General features: G+C 46.6%; 1 protein-coding gene across 1 annotated transcript in view; it reads right to left on the bottom strand.

Annotated features, from left to right (window-relative positions):
• Positions 1–17,997, bottom strand: part of EML6 (EMAP like 6) — an 815,949-nt gene that overhangs the window by 640,692 nt on the left and 157,260 nt on the right. The window contains exon 5 of the mRNA XM_029593447.1: positions 16,459–16,644. Coding sequence (XP_029449307.1) covers positions 16,459–16,644 — 186 coding nt within the window. The remainder of the gene's footprint in view (positions 1–16,458; positions 16,645–17,997) is intronic.

Raw genomic sequence — 17,997 nt, 5'->3', positions numbered from 1 at the left:
ATCGGGGTTAATGGCCAGATTGATGCTAGTAAGGAGGTTACTAATGGCGGTGAGGGCAGTATCCCATGTTTTAAGGGCATCATTAAGGGAGTCAGTGATGGGGATAACAATTTGTACGTCATCCGCATAGATGCACACTCACGGGAGGATATAAATATTAAAGAGAGTAGAGGAGAGGGCAGATCCTTGTGGTACTCCGTGACTTATATTGTATGGTTGCGATTCATGGTTTTCAAAATTGACTTTATATTGCCGTCCTTGTAGGAAAGCTTCAAATCATTGCAGTGGGGTGTTACCTATGCCGATTTCCTTGAGCCGTGTAATGAGAATGTTGTGATTAATAGTATCGAAGGCCGCGGAAATGTCAAGCATGGCTAGTAGGAACGATTGACCTTTGTCGAACCCAGTAAGTATGGTATTGATAAGAGAGATGAGCAGAGTTTCGGTGCTCATACATTTACGAAAACCATGTTGCAATGGTGAGAGAATTTCAAATTTTTCCAGGTGTTCAGTGAGCTGCGTGTTTACAATTTTTTCAAGGATTTTTGCTATGAAGGGAAGGTTGGAAATAAGTTGGTAATTTGTTAGGTCAGAGGCATCAGCTTTGGGCTTTTTTAGAATAGGTCTGATGATAGCTTGTTTAAGCGTATTAGGGAGTTCTCCGGAAGCTAGTGAGCAATTGATAATTTTAGCAATTGAGGGTGCTATGATTTCAGGGATGGAGAGCAGATGTTTGGTGGGTATGGTGTCACTTGGATGTGTGGCAGGTTTCATTTTTTTTAATGGTATTTTGAATCTCTAGGGACGTGGTAGGTTCAAAGGCATTAAATATAGCAGAGGAATCATGAGGGATGGTTTCGGTCAGGGAATTATTGCCAGGGAACCGTGCCATGATTTTAACTATTTTCTCGTGAAAGTATTTAGCTAAGTTCTCACTTTTGGTTTGGGCATCTTTATTACAGGTGGGAGTGGTATTGGTTTTAGTCATTTGTGTTACATACGTGAAGAGAGCGTTTGCATTAAATTGCAGGTCATGTATTTTTTTTGCATGGTAATTTTTTTTTTGCGTTGAGGGTTTGCTCACGATAGATACGTAGGGTTGCTCTGTAAGTATTTCTTTTTGTGAGGGAGGGGTTGTTACGCCAACCTTTTTCCAATTTCCTGAGGGTGCGTTTTAGAGCACCCTCAGGAACCATGGTACACCCCTGAACTGACAGTGCAGGGGTGTACCATGGTTTAAGTGAAGATTTGGAGTGGCCAATTCTTTTAGTGCGAAGTGGGCAAAGGTCATTGGCAATGTTCCCAGTGATATAATACCATGATGTGATTGCTGAGTTGATGTCAGCTAGTTCAAGATTATGAAGTTCTTTGTTGAATACAAGAGTGAGTTCATCGATAGAACATAATTTGCGGATCTGTATAGTTTTAGGTTCTGGGATTTGGGGTGAGGTGGTTCGTTTAAGGGTGAGGGTAGTGTGCAGGAGGTGGTGATCTGACCATGGAACAGCTGTGCTAATAGGGTCACTGGAGATGATGGGTTTGTTAATGAAGATCAGATCTAGAGTATGACCATTTTGATGAGTAGGGTCAGTGACGATCTGTGTGAAACCAATAGCTTTGAGGGATGATAGAAAGGTTTCACAGGCGTTTGATAGTGGGAGGGAGTCTACATGTATATTGAAATCTCCTAAGATGATGGCAGGTTTGTCAATTTCAATGTTCTGGGCGATAAATTCAATTATGGGAGAAGGATTTTTTGTAAGAATGCCAGGGGGAATATATACTAGACAGATCTGCAGGTGAGGAGATTTAAATAACCCAATCTCAAATTTTGGGGCGATTTGCACAGGATGTGAAGTTAACTGCAATTCTTTTTTTGCAGCGAGTAGTAAACCACCTCCTTTTTTCTTAGGTCTTGGGATTGAGTAGATGTCATAAGTGTCATTTGGTAATTGATTAAGTAGGACGGAATCAGTTTCCTCTAACCAGGCCTCAGTTATGGCGCAAATATCTGGCTTATCATCAATGAGTATATCATGAAGTATACTGGTTTTTTTTGTGATAGCTTGCGCATTAAACAGCATGATAGCTAGAGTCGTGAGACCTAAGAATTGTGTGATTGGTGTGAGCATGATTGGGATGAGGTGTCTGTTCATTTGTTGAGGTTTCATGAGTGTATCTGTGTATGGCCGATAGTTATATTTGAGTATGGGAATGGAGTTATTTAGCATATTGCAAGTAATGCACTGAGATGTTTAAAGATACGGAGTGTTAATAGGAATGGTATAGGTGAAATGGGGAGGGGGATGTATGAAAGCAGATTAGAGTAAGGAGGAAAATAGGCTATTTGTTAGGGTCGTAGAGGGGCAACGCTAAGGGGCATGACAAGGGGCAGGCTCCTTTGTTGCGCTCCTTAGGCGCGCGACGCCTGCGTGAGAGAAGATTTAAAAGCAGATTATTTTAGCTTCTGTGACATATTCCAGCTGGGGGAGGGGTTAGCAACCACGAGGTGGAGGTGGAGGAGGAGGAGAGGGTCCGAGCTGAGCACAGGGGAAATCTCAATCCATGCCCTGGATCCTGGCTTGGAGAGCAGTTGAAACAAGCAGAAACAAGCAGAAATGTAGCTAGCTGCGTGAGAGAAGATTTAAAAGCAGATTCTTTTAGCTTCTGTGACGTATTCCAGCTGGGGGAGGGGTTAGCAACCATGAGGTGGAGGAGGAGAGAGTCCAAGCTGAGCACAGGGGAAATCTCAATCCAAGCCCTGGATCCTGGCTTGGAAAGCAGTTGAAACAAGCAGAAATGTAGCTACCTGCGTGAGAGAATATAATGGATATAACCCATTGGTCTGTGGTAATGTTGAGCCAATTGGTTATAAAATGATGAATTCGACCTCCTACTGGTAAATCTGGTTCTGGATTTATGCAGCGGCTGCTGTTCTCTGGAAAGGTTTAGCTGAGACCTGGGTGTTTTGGGCTGTCGAGGATGTGCTCTCAGACGGCCTAGCTGTCCGCACGCGAAATGTAAGTGGATAATATCTGCATGGGTGATAAAATAGTTTTTTAAGGTCCCTCCTGATGGATCGACAGTGACTACCAAGGGGCCTTGGTAGTCACTGTCGATAATTGATGCGGGGTTTCATTGTGGTCTTTCAATTGAGCCACTGCGTCTTGTATCTTGTCACCGAATAGATTGTCACCGATGCATCGTAAATCGGCAAGTCTGTCTTGGATTTCAGGTCTCAAGTCAGATGCTTTCAGCCAGGCCTAACTCCTGGCACTGATACCTGTCACTGACATTCGAGAAGCTGTCTCAAAGGAGTCATAAGCAGCACGAACTTCATGTTTACCTGCCTCTAGACCTTTAAGCAATATGGCATTGAGGCTGTCGTGCTGCTGTTGAGGAAGAGTGTCAGCTACTTCTTGAACCTGCTTCCATAGATTCCTTTGGTATTGTGTCATGTACAGTTGGTATGCAGCTATTCGTGACACTAGCATAGAACCGTGAAATGTTTTGCGGCCTAATATGTCCAGGAATTTTTTATCTTTACCAGGAGGTGTGGAAGAGTGTGGTCGAAGTCTTCTGGATTTCGTTTGTGCAGATTCAACTACCACTGACTGGTGGGGCAGTTGTGGATTTTGGAATCCAGCAACGTGTTGGACCAGATAAGTTGCATCTGTTCTTTTCTTCCCTGCTTGAACAGTACAAGGATGTTCCCAGAGATCATGCTGTAGATCGACCAGTACCTTGTGTACTGGGATGGCCACGACTTCCTTTGGAGCATCAACAAATTGGAGAAATTCCAATGTTTTGTACCTTGTGTCCTCCTCTGTAATAAGATCAAAGGGAATTGTCTCTGACATTTCCCTAATAAAATTGGCAAAGGAGAGGTCTTCTGGGGGAGATTTTCTCCTTTCCTCCGGAGGAGATGGTTCCGACAGAATATCCTCCATGGATGTGTTGGTGTCTACATCTTCCCATGTGTGAAAAAAGGTCTCTAGTCGAGATCCTGAAGGATGGAAGAAGGCTGGTGCTGTAGGATGTATAGGCACCGATGGATCTTTCAACGGCCTTGATGGATGGCGAGGTGGCACTGATGGAGGTTTCGGAGGCACCAGAGGCATCGATGGAAGACATGGGCCTCTCGGTCCCGAGAGCCCTGATGGACCAGGCATCAGTTCAGGCATCAGTGAAATGGACTGGAATCTAAGTCCTCATTGTCTGAAGAGCCGGGAATAGGAATCGGGGCCTTCAGAGGCTGCATGGGTTGCTTTGGCATCGGTGGCGATGAGTGTGTCGAGTCTGGTTAGCAACGGTGCAAATATCAATGGCTCCAGTGTCGGTATGGGGGCCGGCACCGGTGGCTGTAGGTCTCAGAGCATTGAGCACTGCCTGGCGGATAAAACCGTCCAGTTCCTCCCTGAAAACTGGTGTAGACATCGCAGCTATAGGGGCTGGCAGGCTAGGCATTACTGGCACCACCGCAGGAACCTGTGGGGGCTCAGTACCCGGCACCGATGTCGGTGGGGATCGCCTTGGTTGCTCGGGTGGAGAAGGTGTTAACAGCTCCTCTACCCGTGTCTTCTTCGCAAGCGGCTCAATAGCCATTGAAGCCGATGCGGTGTCGGAACCAGCACCGGTGGTAGAATCGCGTCGGTGCTTCCCTCAGTGCTCGGTCCAGTCTTTCCCCAGCTCCAAGGTAGATGATGTTGATGCTTTGACGGAGTCGGTGACGAACAGTCACCACTGCCCTGGTAATCCTGGCAAGATTTTATGACCAATTTTTTCGATGCTGCTGCTGGTGACAATTAGGTGGACGTCGATGGAGTCAGTTTAATTTTAAACAGGGTTTCCATCTTGTTGAGGCGGGCCCGCCTACCCTTTGGAATCATCTGGGCACAACTTGGGCAAGTAGACACATCGTGTGATGAGCCGAGGCACAGCACACAGACATCATGTGGGTCGGCAATCGACATGGTTCAGGGGAATTCCAGACATTTTTGGAAACCTGTTGCCATAATGGCAGAAGTTGAGGCCCAAAAACAGTCGACAGCATGTGGACACCGAAAAAACGGTGGGAGTGGCACCAACCAGGAATAGTGATTTTACTCACTGAACGATGGAAAAATATATCCCGATGGGAGACCCCTATGAGGGAATAGTTTTCTGAAGTAAATTTCAGGATTTTTCCGTGAAGAAATTTGTGTGAGAATTCTCTCAGAGCTCCTAACTGTGAGGCAAACTGCAGCACGGAAAAAAAAAAAAGAGACTGAAGGGAGACCCCTGTGGTTCGAGGGATCAAGGCATGCTGGGCATGCTCAGTGTGCCAGTCAAAAGTTCTAGAAACTTTGACAGAAAAGTTTTCCATGATAGGGCTCCATCCAGTGACATCACCCACATGTGAGGATTACCATCCTGCTTGTCCTGGGAGAAAGGCTAGACCAAATGGCAATACTCTGTATTGATAATGCCCGTGTCCCACTACAAATCGTAGGTACTTGCGATAAGGAAGGAAGATTGCAATATGGGTGTATGCGTCCAGAAGGTCCAGTGAGCAGAGCCAATCCCCTTGATGTAGTAGAGGAAGCATGGTGCCTAGGACACCATCCTGAACCGTTCCTTGCAAAGAAATGTGTTCAATGCACGGAGGTCTAGAATAGGCCGGAGGCCGCCAGTCTTTTTTGGAATTAGGAAATACCTGAAGTAGAACCCTGTCCCCTGTTGGGTCAAGAAAACCGGTTCTACGGCCCTGACACACAGAAGGGTTGAGAGTTCTGACTTGAGAAGTGTTGTGTGATCGTCCTGGCTCCACACCAGACTGGGTGGGGAGTCCGGGGGTACCGTTGAAACATTAAGACGGTAACTGTGGGTTATGATGGATAGCACCCACTGGTCCGTGGTAATTGGATGCCAATTGGTTGCAAATTGACAAAGACGGCCTCCCACTGGTGGACTGAATTGCAGGACTAAGGGGGGATGGTTGCTGCTCTCTGGAAAGGAATAAAAAACCGGTCGCAAGACCAGCTTGTGGAAATGGCTGTGCTCTAGGTGTCCTCATTTGGCAAGTATGTCCTCTCTGAGCGGCCCGAGCTGGTCGAGCACGGGATGCAAGAGGATAATATCTGCGTTGTCTGTAGAATTGCTTTCTGACGTCCCTGCATAAGCCCCTGTGAGCTACGGAGGGTGCATCTGAGATGACAGTTGATAGTTGACTCAGGGTCTCATGATGGTCTTTTAACTGGGCCACTGCATCTTGGATTTTGTCCCCGAACAGGTTTTCTCCTGTACAGGGGAGATCTGCAAGCTGACCTTGCACCTCCGGCCGTAAGTCTGAGGCCTTGAGCCATGCCCAGCGTCTAGCACTGATGCCCGCTGCTGAGACTCTGGATGCTATTTCAAAAGAGTCATAAGCAGCTCTAACCTCGTGCTTACCTGCTTCCAATCCTTTCTGTGGTAGATTTTCTGCAAAATCCTGGACTTGTTCCAGAGATTTCTGTTATATTGGGTCATATATAATTGATATGCTGCTATTCGTGCTATCAACATGGACCCTTGAAAGACCCTATGTCCCAATACATCCAATGCCTTTTGATCCTTTCCAGGAGGGGCAGAGGAGTGTGGACAGGATCTTTTAGCCTTCTTCTGGGCTGATTCCACGACTCAGAATGGTGGAGCAATTGGCTCTTCTGAAAATCTGGGGCTTGTTGGACAGGTAAGTAGCATCTGTCTTCCTGTTTACTGGAGGAACAGTACCTGGATGGTCTCACAGGCAATGCAAGAGGTCAAGCAGAACTTTGTGAACTGGTATCGCCATCACCTCTTTTGGAGTATCTACAAATTGTAAGACCTCCAACATTTTGTGGCGAGCGTCCTCCTCCGTTATTAATGGGAATGGTATGGACTCAGACATCTCTTTGACAAAGCTGGCAAAAGAGAGGTCCTCTGGGGGAGAATGACGCCTTTCCTCCGGGGGTGAAGGCTCTGAAAACAATTCCTCGGAATCCTGTGAGGAATGGTCCGAGGATGCGTCCTCCCATGGATCATAGGGAGTGTGTTCTTCACCCACCAGGATTCCTGAGGGACAAAGGATGCCAGAATCGAGAGGATGAGAAGGCATTGATGGATGTCGAGGTGGCATCGATGGATGCGGCATCAGCATCGAAGGCGGTGGTGCAGGCATCGAGGACATCAAGACAGATGCGGTGCGCTTACGTATTGACAGTCCCGATGGCCCTGGAACAGGCTCCGGCATCAGTGGATCCCATGCTGGAATCGGGCAGACGTCCCTTCTTCTTCCTCCGAGGGACCCAGTATGGGAATCAGGACCTGCGAAGGCCTCAATGTGTGACTTGGTGTTAGCGTGTCCGATGGCACGGGCTAAGTCGACAAGGTACTGATAAGGGTGTCTAGACGCTCGAAGAGCGTCTAGACACCCTTATCAGTACCCTTGTCGACTTAGCCCGTGCCATCGGACAGTTCCGGTGCCGGTATGGGGACCTGCATCAGTGGCGGTCCAATACCTCCCGAAAAGCCGGCATGGATGGCATGGCAGCTGAGGTAGGAGGCAGGCTAGGCATTACTGGACACTCCACAGCGATCTGTGGAGGCTCAGTACCCAGCACCGATATCGGTGGGGAACGCCTCGGGATCCTGGGTCCAGAGGAGGATGGGGGCTCCTCTCTCCGGGTCCTCTTCGCAGGCCACTCGGTGGAAGTCTATGTCGCTGCAGTGTCGGTGCCGGGTGCCGGTGGCGATGTTTCCCTCTGTGCTCGGTCTGGTCCTTCTCCAGCACCGAGGACGATGACACCGATGCTTTCGATGACGGACGGTCACCCGCTCCCCGATGTTCACAGCGGGGCATCTCAGAGGTCGATGAGCCCTCTCCGGTCGGTGGCACTTGAACTGGAGTCAATGGAGCCGAATGTTTTGACGCAAACAACTGCTCCATCTTATCCAGATGAGCACGCTGGCCTTTGGGGGTCATTTGTGTGCAACTAGGGCATCGACGGATGTCGTGCAAGGGATCTAAGCACAAAACACAAACGGTATGCGGATCCGTGATGGACATGGTCCTCGGACGCTCGGGGCATTTTCTGAGCCCGGTCGCCATCAAAAAAAAGGCGGGCACGCGGTTGATGACTGTCGAGCACAGAGGAGAATGCCACCGGAAATCAACCTCAAACCACAGGAAACACTTACCGAGCGCCGGAGGGAATGGAGCGCGATGGAGGACCCCAGTGAGGGTGATTTTAGGAAGATTAAACTTCAAAAGTTCCATGAGGAAAGTTGTGAGAAATTTCTCACAGAGCTCCTAACCGTGAGGCAACTTGCTGTGTGGAAAAAAAAAGAGACTGAAGGGGGACCCCTGGTGGCTACAGGGTTAGTGGCATGCTGGGCATGCTCAGTGTGCCAGTCAAAGTTCTAGAAACTTTGACAAAAGTGTTCCGTGACAGGGCTCCATCTGATGATGTCACTCATATGTGAGGACTACCATCCTGCTTGTCCAGGGAGAAAGCGAGGTGACAAAACATTTTTCAGATATATCAAAGAAAGAAGGGAGGCCCAAAATAGTATAGTGAAATTGAAAGGTGATGAGAAGCAATGTGGGAAGAAAAACAAAGAAATGGCAGAAATATTAAATAAACACTCCAGTTCGGTGTTCACTAAACATGATCCTGGCGAAGGACTGTTGCTGGCTGAGAAAACAGTAGTTGGTGGTGAGGGAGACGAAACTCCATTTACAGAAGAGAATGTATGGGAAGGGCTAGGAAAACTGAAAATGGACAAGGTCATGGGGATCCTGAGGGAGCTCAGAGATGTGCTGGTGGGTCCGCTGAAAGACCTGTTCAATAGATCACTAGAAACTAGAGTGGTGCCGCATGACTGGAGAAGAGCGGTGGTGGTCCCACTTCACAAGAGTGATAATAGAGAGAAGGCTGGGAATTACAGGTCAGTTAGCCTCACCTTGGTGGTGTAAAAATTAGGGATGTGAATCGTTTTTTGACATTTTAAAATATCGTCCGATATTTTTTAAATCGTCAAAAATCGTTAAAGAGTGTGATACAATAGAAATTCCCCCGATTTATCATGAAAAATCGTTAATCGGGTTTGTGTCCACTAACGGGAGTTATTTGGGGGGGGCGGGAAAACAGGCACACCAAAATAACCCCTAAACCCACCCCGACCCTTTAAAATGAATCCCTTACCTACCCCCACCCTCCCAAACCCCCCCCCCCCCAAAAAACATTTTAAAATCACCTGGTGGTCCAGTGGAAGCCCCGGGACCGATCGCCCGCCACTAATAAAAATGGCGCAGATGGCCAGATAAAAAAAAAAACACCCCGACCCTTTAAAACTGACCCCTTAGCCTCCCCCACCCTCCCGACCCCCCCAAAAACATTTTAAAATTACCTTTAAAGATGGCGCCGGCCATCCAGTGCTCCTACCATGTGACAGGGGCCGGCCAATGGCACGGATACCCTGTCACATGGTAAGGGCAAAGGGCCATCGGCGCCATTTTTATTAGCGCAGCCGACAGCCCGAGAACGGGAGATCGCTCCCGGCGCCCCCACTGGACCACCAGGTAATTTTAAAATGTTTTTTTTTTGGGGGGGGGGAGGCTAAGGGGTCAGTTTTAAAGGGTCAGGGTGGGTTTTTTGTTTATCGGATCAGGCGCAGCCGATAAACAAAAAACCAATCGGGCCGGACGATAAAAATTATAAGATTTGAATCGGAACTGGAACCGAACCGATTCCGGTTCCGATTCACATCTCTAGTAAAAATGAATAGAGACACTGCTGAAGGAAAGAATAGTGAACTATCTACAAACTGGTGGGTTGCTGGACTGAGGCAGCATGGATTCACCCGGGAAAGGTCATGTCAGACAAATCTGATTTTTTTTTATTGAGTAACTAGAGAATTGGATCAAGGAAGAGTGTTCGATGTAATTTACTTGAATTTCAGCAAAGCTTTTGATACTGTCCCACATAGGAGTCTCGTGAATAAAATGAGAATCTTGGGACTCTATGCCAAGGTGATGGACTGGATTACAAACTTGTTGACTGACAGAAGATAGTGTGTAATGGTAAATAGAACCTACTCTGAAGACAGAACCGTGTTAAGGAGTGCCACAGGGATCAATATCTTTGTGGATGACATTTCAGAATGGATAGAAGGTAAAGTTTGTCTATTTGCAGATGATATTAATATCTGCAACAGAGTGGACATGCCTGAAGGCATAGAGAGAATGAAAAGTGATTTAAGAAAGTTTGAAGAATGGTCAAAGTTTTGGCAGCTGAGATTCAATGCCAAGAAGTTTAGCATCATGCATCTGGAATGTGGTATTGTGTTCATCAACAGAAGTACCTGCGCCAACAATTTCTGAATGCGACCCTCCAGCACGAAAACCTTGCCCTGCTTCGTGTTGAACTGAACACTGAGATATTCTAATAACTGAGATGGCTGAAGATTGCTCTTGGCCGAGTTCACCACCCAACCAAGCTCCTGCAAAAAGAAGATCACCTTGCTCGTCATCAGGCGGTTCTCTTCCAGAGACTTGGACAAATCAGCCAGTTGTCCAAGTACAAGTGTACCAGGATCCCATCCTTTCTGAACTCTGCCACCACCACCACCACAACCTTGGAAAAAGTTCTGGATGCGGTGGCCAGACCAAAAGATAGTGCCAGAACTGATAATGCTGACTCAAAACCGTGAATCTCAGAAAACGCTAGTACTCTAGCCAGATGGGAAAATTCAGATATGCCTTGGACAGATCCAAGAAGGTCTGAAACTCCCTCAACTGCACAGCCATTATCACTGAGTGCAAAGTTTCCATATGAAAATGAGTCACCCGCAAATGACGGTAGACCCTTTTGAGATCCAGGATGAGACTAAAGGAGCCCTCCTTCTTGAGCACAATGAAATAAATGGAATATCAGCCCGTATTTTCTTGAGATGTGAGCACTGGAAACACAGCCCTCAGATTGAGGAGCCTTGACAATGTACACTCCACTGCCTGCCTCTTCTGCAGGGAGTGGCAAGGAGACACCATGAACATATCTCAAGGAATACTATGAAATTCCAGCACATATCCATCTCATATCACCTCCAAGACCCATTGGTCTACCGTGATTTCGACCCACCACTGATAAAAGAAAGAGACAACCCCTATCTCTTGTTCTCGGGGGTGGATCGGCACATCTTTATTGGGGGGCTCGGGAAGTTCCGCTACCCGAGCCTGCGCCCTGTCTAGGATGAAAGGACTGAGACCTACTGAAAGGCCGAGTCCTCTGAAAGGTCGCTCCTCTGTTGGGTCGAAGGCGCTTGGATCCCTTAGCACAACCTCTCATGCTAAAGGAGCGCAACGTCTACTTCTTATTCTCCAGCAATCGAGGAACCAGAGACTTGCCCCACTTATTGGCCATTTTCGCCAACTCGCTCCCAAACAGGAGTGAGCCTTCAAAGGGCAATTTCGTAAGGTTAGCCTTGGTGGTCGCATCGGCCAACCAATTTCTCAGCCATAACTGATGCCTCTTTGCTATTACCGAAACCCTAGCCCAGATTGTGCGTACAGGCAAGCACGTGCTGAAATCATACGCCGCTATCAACTGGATGCCCAAGCAGCCATCCAACTGAGACTCCAAAAACTGGGTGCAAAATCTGGATGCAAAGCCGGACGCACTCAGACAAACCGACAGTCCTGAAGAGGGCAGACTAACATACAGGAAAAAGTGCGAAAATGCTGCCACGGACTACCATGCGGTGCAACGAGAAAAGCCTAAGAGCAGGACCTAGCCCAAATGGGCTGCTCAACCTGCCAGGCTGCCCACTTCCCTTAAACTCCCTCAGGAACACCAAGCACGGAGATCGGAGGAAGGAGGAAGCCCTACAAAACACCTTCCTCAGTTTTTCTTTTTTTTTTTTTTAATTTAAGCTTTACCTGATCTTAGGCCATCCCGGCTGAATACAGAGTCAGTTTCTGGCTGCGGGGGGAGAGGGCATATACCATCACCGCTGTGCTCGGCTTCCTAAACCCACTGTCTTTTAGAGATGTGAATCGGGTGCCGGAATTGGTTCCGGTATCGTGGACCCGCGGGAAATTCCGTTTTCCGCGATCCGGATGTTTTTTTTTTTCGGCTGTCTCGAGCTGAAAAAAAGACAACCCACCCCAACCCTTTAAATCTAATTATTTACAATCACACACCCTCTGGTCCCCCCCAAAACTTTCCTAGAGTACCTGGTGGTCCAGCGGGGGTCCCAGGAGCGATCTCCCACTCTCGGGCCATTGGCTGCCACTAATCAAAATGGCGCCGATGGCCCTTTGCCCTTACCATGTGACAGGGGCTATCAGTGCCATTGGCCGGCCCCTATCACATGGTAGGAGCAATGGATGGCCCACGCCATTTTTTAAGATGGCACCGGCCGTCTATTGCTCCTACCATGTGACAGGGGCCGGCCAATGGCACCGCTAGCCCCTGTCACATGGTAAGGGCAAAGGGCCATCAGTGCCATTTTGTTTACTGGCACACGGCAGCCTGGGAACTCCTCGGCAGTGGCGGTACCCAGCAATAATGGCTCAGGGCTGGAGGCAAGAGTGAAGGTTCATGGGGGGAGCCCATGGACCGCCAAATATAACATGGTGGAGACAATGACAGTATATGAATTCCACAAAAGCATGAGATAAGCACAGAGTATCTCTGAAGAAGTGACAGAGATTGTAAAGCTGAGCAGTTGGTGTAGATAGATGGTATTGTCTTTTTTTGCCATCCCTTTTCTGTTTCTATCTTGTTCTATTTATTTATTTATTTATTTATTTAACACTTTTTTATACCGACCTTCATAGTAAATAAACCATATCGGATCGGTTTACATAAAACAAGGGTATAACAGAAGCAATAAATAAAAGTAATTAACAAGAGAAGAGAATAAGATAAAGTTACATTTAACAAGGAGTAAAAAACTTGGGAAGCTTAAGAGCTGGAAGGAAGTTAAAGGCCAAAAAATAATTAAAGAAGCATAGTCCAAAAGGAATTTGGATTAATGCAAAAGATGCTTTATTCAGTAAGTGCCAGAGTTCTTCGTTTGAATGGTTGTAGGACTTTAATCTTCTACGTCCAAGTGAGGAAAAAGAAGACTAAGGGTTGTCTGGAGGATCATCGAAGGCTTGGTGGAATAGCCACGTCTTAAGTTTTTTTCTGAACGTAATGAGACAGGGTTCTAGTCGGAGGCTTGAAGGAATGTTGTTCCAAATAGATGGACCTGCTATTGAAAAAGCTCGGTCTTTGGTCGAGGTTTGCAAATCTGTACTCATGTACAGATTTGCAACCTAAAATCGGTGCTAGTTATCCCTAGGGATGTGAATCGTGTCCTCGATCGTCTTAACGATCGATTTCGGCTGGGAGGGGGAGGGAATCGTATTGTTGCCGTTTGGGGGGGTAAAATATCGTGAAAAATCGTGAAAAATTGTGAAAAATCGAAAAATCGCAAAACCGGCACATTAAAACCCCCTAAAACCCACCCCCGACCCTTTAAATTAAATCCCCCACCCTCCCGAACCCCCCCAAATGACTTAAATAACCTGCGGGTCCAGCGGCGGTCCGGAACGGCAGCGGTCCGGAACGGGCTCCTGCTCCTGAATCTTGTTGTCTTCAGCCGGCGCCATTTTCCAAAATGGAGCCGAAAAATGGCGGCGGCCATAGACGAACACGATTGGACGGCAGGAGGTCCTTCCGGACCCCCGCTGGACTTTTGGCAAGTCTCGTGGGGGTCAGGAGGCCCCCCACAAGCTGGCCAAAAGTTCCTGGAGGTCCAGCGGGGGTCAGGGAGCGATTTCCCGCCGCGAATCGTTTTCGTACGGAAAATGGCGCCGGCAGGAGATCGACTGCAGGAGGTCGTTCAGCGAGGGTTCCGGCGCCTCGCTGAACAACCTCCTGCAGTCGATCTCCTGCCGGCGCCATTTTCCGTACGAAAACGATTCGCGGCGGGAAATCGCTCCCTGACCCCCGCTGGACCTCCAGGAACTTTTGGCCAGCTTGTGGGGGGCCTCCTGACCCCCACGAGACTTGCCAAAAGTCCAGCGGGGGTCCGGAAGGACCTCCTGCCGTCCAATCGTGTTCGTCTATGGCCGCCGCCATTTTTCGGCGCCATTTTGGAAAATGGCGCCGGCTGAAGACAACAAGATTCAGGAGCAGGAGCCCGTTCCGGACCGCTGCCGTTCCGGACCGCCGCTGGACCCGCAGGTTATTTAAGTCATTTGGGGGGGGTTCGGGAGGGTGGGGGATTTAATTTAAAGGGTCGGGGGTGGGTTTTAGGGGGTTTTAGTGTGCCGGCTCACGATTCTAACGATTTATAACGATAAATCGTTAGAATCTCTATTGTATTGTGTTCCATAACGGTTTAAGACGATATTAAAATTATCGGACGATAATTTTAATCGTCCTAAAATGATTCACATCCCTAGTTATCCCACCTATTCCTTGACATCCTCATGCCACATCCCTTCTCCTATCTACATCAGGTGTAAGGAACTCTGGTTCTTGAGTTCCACAAGCTATTCAAGTTTTCAGGATATCCACAATGAATATATATGAGACATATTTGCATACAATGGAAACAGTGCATGCAAACACATCTCATGAAAATTCAGTGTAAATAACTTAAAAACCTATCTTGCGGCACACGAGGACTGGAGTTGTCTACTCCTTCTCTACATCAACCCAACAATGAGAGGAAAAAACCCTTACTTTTTTTTTTTAATCTAATTGTTGCTCACATTACCTTTCCTATTTCCTGCCAACTTAAAACACCACATCTTTTTATTTGGTAGATTCCAATAGCTCCAAGGAGGAGATGGAGGATAGGCCCTCGAGCAGTTGCTTCAGCATCAGCACACCTACCAACAAGAGATGGGCTTGAAACTGCCCCAACACCAGGCCCCAATGCCCCCACAGCACCAGGGCCCAAGGCAGCCTCATTGCCCTGCCAACTGCCATTGACCAGCTTCTACTCCCTTCTTTTGTTACCTCACTGTAGGGAACAGAGGACGAATATCCTGGTGGGAACTTCGTTTGGATGAAGGAGGAAGAGAAAGCCCATCAGGGTGTGCCACATTTTGGCAGGCATACTCCATGGCCACCTGCAGTTACTGAGGCTGGCTCTGCAGGAGGAACATTTGCAACTCTAACAGAGCTCAGCTCTATAGAGGCTCTGCCACTATAATTATTTATATTATATTTATGCACTTACTATCCCTCCTCTTAGGCTTATTGATTTATCTGTGTTTATTTTTTAGCTTGATCCCTCCCGAGGAAGCAGTCCAGCAAAACATGGCCGTTCGGGGACCCTTGACGTAGTTGACCAAATGGAACACCATTATTTTGAGAAAACTAAAAAATTAAAATAAAAAAAATTGTTTTGAAATCTACACTGTGGGATATTAATAGCTGAACCTCACACTTTTGCTATCTTTGAATTTCTCAGTACATGGCCACCTTCCAGGGTGATCTCAGAGTACTGGTGGCTGAGCTGGGCCACTTAGCTACTAGCCAGAAACAGCTAGCAGCTGTTCTTGAGCTGTTAGCCATTCCATTGCCATATAGGTACCTGCACCATAAGCCCACCAGAACCTCTCCACATATCAGTGGGGTCATTTTCTTTTATCTTTTTTTTCATTCCCTAGTTCTTCCTACCCCCCCCCCCCCCCCAGTTTAAATGTTTGTTATATATTATGATGATTAGTTACTTAAAATGTGTTATATTTTTATATAACTCTGGTGTGATTTTTCTTTTTGGTACATGGTGGCATGTAACCTCTGTGTCAACTCAGGAATAGGGGCTTTTAGGGGAACCAATCTATAGAGAGCTGCCCAGAGAAAAGAGGGAGGTTTACTTTCAGAAATGCTCAACTTCATTTTTTTCTCATCTCACAAAAAATTGTCACCCTCATCTATCCCTCCCATTCATGAACACTCCTTGGGCTTTTACCAATATAATACACTTACTGAACATGCATCAATATCTAAACTAACACATACATCATGTACAGATATCCAATTACTAAAACGTTTATTTATGTCATATGGAATCTGATGTACTAAAGCAGAGGTTCCCAAACCTGTCCTGAGGGACTCCCAGCCAATTGGATTTTCAGGATATCCACAATGAATATGCATGAGATAAAATCTGTATTCTAGGGAAGCAGTGCATACACATTTCATGCATATTCATTGTGGATATCCTAAAAATCCAAGTGGCTATGGGTCCTCCAGGACACATTGTGGAACCACTAAAGGTTTTTCCCATTTTGAAATTATGGAAAAAATGCTTAGTGCATAGGCTTCTTGGAAAAAAGGAATGAAGAAGGCGCTGCTGCTTTTCTGCTGGCCAAAAATATGCATCAAATATATGTATATTTATAATTTCTACATATCTAAATCAATGTATATTTGAGTATTTAATACTTACACTATGAGCTCCTTGAATTGTGCGCACCAAGTTCAGCCCTTTCCAGACATAGATATCTCCATTTAAAGCACCAGAGTGTGTAATGTCATCTTTCGCACATGCTAGACAGAGGATGGTTTGAAGATCCCCAGTTTTGCCAAATATACCTCTTTTGGCAGTAAGGGCATTTCCACACAATGTCCAAAACTGCAAAACACAAATCAAACTTTAAAACAGTGTTTTAAAATTGGGCTAAACAAAAAGGATCATACTTTAAATCTTAACATTAGTAGCCCTTCAGAATGCTATAGGGAGGTGCACACTAAACTTTATTTTCATTTCATTAATTCATTTTTCAGGGTGTTTATTGCTCATTTTTTGTTTGCATGGGTTTTTTTTGTGGGAGTTTTTCATTTTTGGCAAATAACTGCAAAAAATAAACACAAAAATCTTTGGGGGCAATTTTCAAAAGTAATTTATTTGAGCAAAGTGCACCTACTCGAGTAAATCGTATGGACAATTCAATGGCATATAGTGTAGCAAATTTCGAAAGCCCACTTACTCAAGTAGAAGGTATTTACTCGAATAAAACCCAGTTTTACTTGAGTAAATGCTTTTTAAAATCAAGCCCTTTGTGTTTTTCCCCTCATTCACCCTGCTTTCCCATTTGTTTAAAAAGGATGCATATCTCTAGAATGCAATTCAATCTTGTTCTAGGACTCAATTGACATAAGCCTCTACAAATATTTTTTCAGTAAAAAAAAAATTTCCACAGATTCAATATCTTCATACATTCAAAGATTTACATAATACAGGAATTTTGCAGGAGAGAAACTGTAAAGGTCATTTAAAAGATTCTGGGACCAGTATCCCTTCTAAACTGCATGCATGTGCGCCTGCACACAACTTTTTCCCCACCACAGCAGGAAAACCGTTGCGGCCCATGGTGGAGCCCATCCCACCACAACCCAAAGTAGGGAGAAGGCAGTCGAAGCCGTATTGGAGCTCATCAAACCACGGCCTGAAGTGAGGAGGCCCGCAGGGCCATGGTAGAGCTCATCCAACCACGGCCCAAAGTCAAAGGAGGCTCTGTGTGTGTGCATGTATGTATCTGTGTCACAGGCACACACACGCACACTTTAAGGTGAATTTTAAAAGCCCGATGCGCGCTGAGATTTGAAAAGCTGCCGAGATGCGCGTGTATCTCCCAGAGCGCACACATCTCAGAAGTTTTCAAAAAGTGGCAGGGTATAGGCATGGTCAGGGTGGGGCACAGGCATTTTGTGGCATGACTCCAACATGTACATGTTAATACTTCCGTGATCCAGCAGGAGCAGAGGACCCCTGCTGCGTAACTTTACTTCTGCTATACATGCTGTATATGTTTCAATTTAAAGAAAAGTAGGCAGATCTGCAGTGTCTTAAGGATTGTGGTTAACTGGGGGAAATGACGGCTATTAAACTGGAGGGTTGGAGGACCTCTCTCTTAACTGGGTGAACTGGGGATGAACTGTTAAAACTGTAAATGGCATCGGCGCGCACCCGTTTTAAAATCCCCTG

This window comes from Rhinatrema bivittatum, chromosome 3 (assembly GCF_901001135.1).
Source record: "Rhinatrema bivittatum chromosome 3, aRhiBiv1.1, whole genome shotgun sequence".
NCBI classification, from domain to species: domain Eukaryota; kingdom Metazoa; phylum Chordata; class Amphibia; order Gymnophiona; family Rhinatrematidae; genus Rhinatrema; species Rhinatrema bivittatum.
This window is presented reverse-complemented; position numbering and strand designations above follow the sequence as displayed.